The sequence below is a fragment of the Polistes dominula genome, unplaced genomic scaffold, assembly GCF_049000335.1.
Source record: "Polistes dominula isolate Pdom_NZ unplaced genomic scaffold, Pdom_raw_medaka contig_18, whole genome shotgun sequence".
NCBI lineage: Eukaryota > Metazoa > Arthropoda > Insecta > Hymenoptera > Vespidae > Polistes > Polistes dominula.
The window spans coordinates 4072717-4077606 of record NW_028301164.1 but is presented as its reverse complement, the minus strand read 5'-3'; the positions used below and the strand labels follow the sequence as shown (position 1 = coordinate 4077606).

Sequence of the window (4890 nt, the reverse complement as noted above, 5' to 3'; positions counted from 1 at the left end):
CGATTTTTCTTTTCTTTTTATTTCTGTTTTATCGGTATATGACATATATATAACATATATAAATGTTTGTATGTGTATAGGTGTATGGATACCTTTCTATATGAAAGTGTGATTTTATTTATCCATGGGAAACCAAAATTATCCGTTTGCTAATACATTCTTTCAATCTATCTTTATTTATTGCATTGGATAACGTTTTAATTCGATTTTTAATATAATGGGGAAAGGGTGAAAAGAAAGGGGATGAATTTGATCATAGATTTTACTTTGAATTTCGAATGATTTTTTATGTTTGTATAATAATTTAATGAAATAATTATTCAGATAATAAATAACTATATTATTTTAAAGATTCTTTTCTATATTATAGAACTAGGTTTGATATTAAAGATAATATCACAATCTTGATTGATTTTATTCCGTCAAAGTTTCTTAAGTAAATTTATCCAACATCTCGTTAACTCGTTAAAATCATTTATCAGAAATATTAATACAGTTTAGTAACTAATAACAAAAATGAGTATTATCAAAAGTTATAGAATAATATCTTAGTTAAGGGGACCTTCTACTCTGAGCACCTAAAAAAAAGGCTATTTTCGGGAATTTTTTCCAAGAAAACTATAAAAGATATCGATCTAAAAGTTGTTGGGTTTGTTAAATTGAGTCTTAAACTATATAAATGAATTTTTATTTTTTCATTTTAATTAATTTTTTATTGCAAAAACAGTAGTATAAAAAAACACCTTAAAACTTTAGTGCTTTGGTAGCTCCATCAGAACTTGAGAATGGCTTACCTGAAACATAAAAGTAAAATGGTTTTATATTCTGTATGACTTCAGCTACAAAGTGACAGTTTTATATAAAAATTTTATCAATAAATAAAAAAATGGTGGACAAATTACAAAAAAAACGTAAATTTGACCTTTTTTTTATTGTTTTTGACTAAAAATAAATAGTAAAAATTAAAATATAAGAAAAAACTCTCCGTCACTTTGTTACAGCTCATGTGTAGAATATGTGGATTAAATTTTATAAGAATCGGTTTACTGGTTCGTGAGATACGATGGAGCTAGTATTTCAAAACATAGTTTCGAGATAAACGCGTTTAAAGTTTTTTTCTACTCAAAATCGTTAAAAATTCTTACCTAAACTTAATCTGCGATGCCTGGACCGTACAATAGACCTTCTTCTTGTTCATATTCTTCAATTTCTTCCAGTCTTGCCTTCTTCCACTTTGATCTGGTATCTTTTGAGCACTCAGAGCTTCGACGGTTCGCAGATTCGATACGTCGGTCGTCGCGTCTTTTAGCAAAGTCGATCGCTCCTGGCCCAAGTTTCATGCCCATCGTTTCCATTATCTTCATCACTGTTTGAAATCCTTCGTTAAAGATACATGCTGAAACTTTGCACGCAATTTCAACAACTTTTTTGCCGTTAAACAGGTGTTTAGGTGCCATGTTCCATACGCAGTTATTAAAGCTTTTATTATCGGCCCATTACCGGCATTTATTATCGGCCCTTTACCGGCATTTATTATCGGCCCATTACCGGCATTTATTATCGGCCCATTACCGGCATTTATTATCGGCCCATTACCGGCATTTATTATCGGCCCATTACCGGCATTTATTATCGGCCCATTACCGGCATTTATTATCGGCCCATTACCGGCATTTATTATCGGCCCATTACCGGCATTTATTATCGGCCCATTACCGGCATTTATTATCGGCCCATTATCGGCATTTATTATCGGCCCATTACCGGCATTTATTATCGGCCCATTACCGGCATTTATTATCGGCCCATTACCGGCATTTATTATCGGCCCATTACCGGCATTTATTATCGGCCCATTACCGGCATTTATTATCGGCCCATTACCGGCCGATTATACAGATTACAATAAAAAAAACTGCTTGAATAAACAATGAAAGAGAAAGGGATTGAACAAGATAAGAGTCGTCCGTGCGCGCCGAACGCTCAGGAAAGCGGTCCGAGGTAGTTACGTTCAGGCACCAAAAATGTAGTTAGATACATCGGATCTTTTTGAAATTTTAACACAATATTTCTACATATATATACATTCGAAAAATGTAAAAAAAAAAAAAAAAATTGTTTTAAATTGCAGAGTAGAAGGTCTCCTTAAGTATCAATATGATAAATATTATATATCACGATTAATATAGTAACTATATATTCTCAAACCAAAATAACAAACCACTTATATTCATTTTTTTTCACAAGATTTCTATCGTAGGATTTACTATCAAACATTTATAACCGATAGGTCATCGTATTTTCGTTTTTATTATCCGATTTCGTTGCACCACATATTTCTATACAACATCTTTACTATGATGGTAAGAAGAAAAAAAAAAATAGGAAGATACGGAAATAGATAGAAAGAACAACGTTCGTTCGTTCGTTCGTTCGTTCGAAAAGCTACGTAAGATTGTCAGAGGGAGAATCAAAGTGAACCAATCTCTCTCTTTTTCTCTCTATTTTAACCCTCTTGTCTCTTTCTCAAGGAAACAAATGACAGTTGGGAAAAGTTTTCTCTTCTGTTTCGTCCCTCTCTACTTTTCCTCGCGTTCCAGTCTCTGATTTCCTCATTAATTTCGCGGGATCAATACTAATGTCTTTATTTTTTGTGTCGTCCTAAGAAGAAAAACAACTTTGCCGTTTGCCTTCCTGTACCCCCTTTCCCCTTCTACTTCCCCATCTTATTCCTTCAACCAGCACCCAGATCTTCTTTCACCCCACTCTTCAAAACCCTCCACCTCTTCTTCTTCTTCTTCCTCTTCTTCTTCTGTAGTTTCCTTACCAGTTTGATTTTCATCTTCCTTCCTTCCTACAACCATCTCAGACGATCCCCTCCCCCTTCTTTGGAAAAGCAAAATTTATTCCAATCCCCCCCCCCTCTTCCCCCTGTTCTCGACGTTTAATACATTTCGCGTGATAGTAACATGGCAAAAGCTATCTTAAAGATGAACGAGGACGTATCATCTCTCCTTCCGTTTGACGAGTACGATTTAACCAAGAAGGATGAGGTATAAGGTAGGAATAACAGAGATGAAAAGGAAGGAAGAAAGGAGAGACGAAGGATTACTGTTAGTTCCGTACACAGATAACTCGTATCTTCCGCATCAAGGATCAAGTTACCCGGAACTGGACCCTCTTTTGCGGTTTAGTTCATTCGACTTCACCTCCTTGTTCGTCTTTCTATATTTCCTTCCCTTTCTATTCTTACTATATCTGTCTGTCTGTCTGTCTATCTGTCTGTTTCTTTTTGATCTTTCCCTCTCACTCGTTAGACCTTTCAACGAAACTTTGAGTACCCTACTACCACTACCACTATTACTACAACTCCTCCTCATCGTCGTTACTCTAACGACCAACTTCCCGTTGAGAAAGTTAATCTACATTACGAATACGTTAACATAAAAATGGAGAAGTTTAATCATAACGACGAGCAAGCGAGCAGTTTTTACGCGGTTGCTTTTTTAAAACAGACGATTGATAACATTTAAAAATATCACAGAAAAAAAGATTAATGCAAATGAGATTTGAAAACGTTGATTCGGTGAATAAGTTTTGATTAAGCGATAAAGTTGAATTGTAATAGGTATGAATAATGTGATAATAAAAATGACTGACAACGTTCAACAACTATTACCGATGATTGATTACGTAAAATTGTAATGTAAATGAATGTTTCTTCAAACGTTGATTCGGTGAATGAGTTTTGATTAAGTTAAAAATGGAATTGTATGGTTCTAATAAAAAATGAAATAGAAATCAAACCAACAAAATATTACAATAAATACAGTAATTATACAATTTAATGAATACAAAATATTCATATAAATTGTTTGTACGATCAACAAAATAAAATTAGAACGTTAACTCAAATAATAATCTAATGAATTCAACAGTTAAAAAAAAGAAAAAAATAAAGAGATAACAAAAATCTAGATAATTTGAAAACCCGTTGTAAAAAGATATTTAAAACCGGTATCTCAACCAACGAATGTTAAAACGAAATAAGAAAAAGGATGAGACAAACAAAAAAATTGACGGAAGAAAAAGTAAAAAACGTATCGTTGAGTGGATCGAAAGACGATGAAGAGTTTGAGGATAGGAGGTTAAGAAGGTTGAGAATTGTTAGGGGCTGTTGTACTTGTTCTGATGCTGGTGTTGGTGCTAGTGTTGGTGATGGTGCTGGTACTACGTTGCTGTTGCTGTTGCTGGTGCTGCTTTTGCTACTGTCACTGTTGGGGACTGCGGGTGGTAGGAATGGCGGCTCTGTCACGCAGAGAATTAGTTCAGGATTAACTGGTGGGGCTTCAAGGTGATTATTGGAGCTTTGCCAGTTGGAAGACGATAAGACCCTGTTAATCAGCCGGCCTTCTCCTTATTCCTATCCTCTTTGACGATCCGGGCAAACACTGTACCTTTATCCACTTTCTCTTTCCCTCTTACATTATTTATTTCTTTCCTTCTTTCTTTTTTTCTTATTTCGTTGCTCAACACCGGACAATAGTCTTCGGTCTCGTAACGAAACCTTTTCTCTCTTTCTCTCTCACTCTCTTTCTTTTTCTCAATGTCTTTGAATATCCCACGAGCTCATCTTCCACCTTCTCAGGGTTTCGTTGTGGACGTTCCTTTACAAAAAAAAAAAAAAAGAGAGAGAGAGAGTTAGGATGAAAAGGAAACCACGTCTCGAATCTTTTTTTACAGTGAAACTTCTACTTTCTCTCTCTCTCTCTCTCTCTCTCTCTCTTTCTTTCTTTTTCTTATTTTCTTTTCTTTCTTGACTCTTTAACAAGTATAAAAAGAAGAGAATTCTTATATACTTGTTTCGATAGTGGTGAAATGATTATGGTG

At 34.6% G+C, this 4890-nt stretch overlaps 1 protein-coding gene across 1 annotated transcript; it reads right to left on the bottom strand.

Annotated features, from left to right (window-relative positions):
- Positions 1–583: 583 nt before the first annotated feature.
- Positions 584–2163, bottom strand: LOC149030509 (uncharacterized). The gene is made up of 2 exons (XM_089178794.1): positions 1146–2163; positions 584–794 (listed from the first exon to the last, which is right to left on the bottom strand). The coding sequence occupies exon 1, from the start codon at positions 1455–1457 to the stop codon at positions 1152–1154; it is 306 nt and encodes a 101-aa protein (XP_089034920.1). The 5' UTR covers positions 1458–2163; the 3' UTR covers positions 584–794; positions 1146–1151.
- Between the last annotated feature and the right edge of the window lie 2727 nt (positions 2164–4890).

Coding starts and splice junctions, on each gene's coding strand:
- LOC149030509 (XM_089178794.1), bottom strand. CDS start 1,457: ATGGCACCTAAACACCTGTTTAACGGCAAAAAAGTTGTTGAAATTGCG.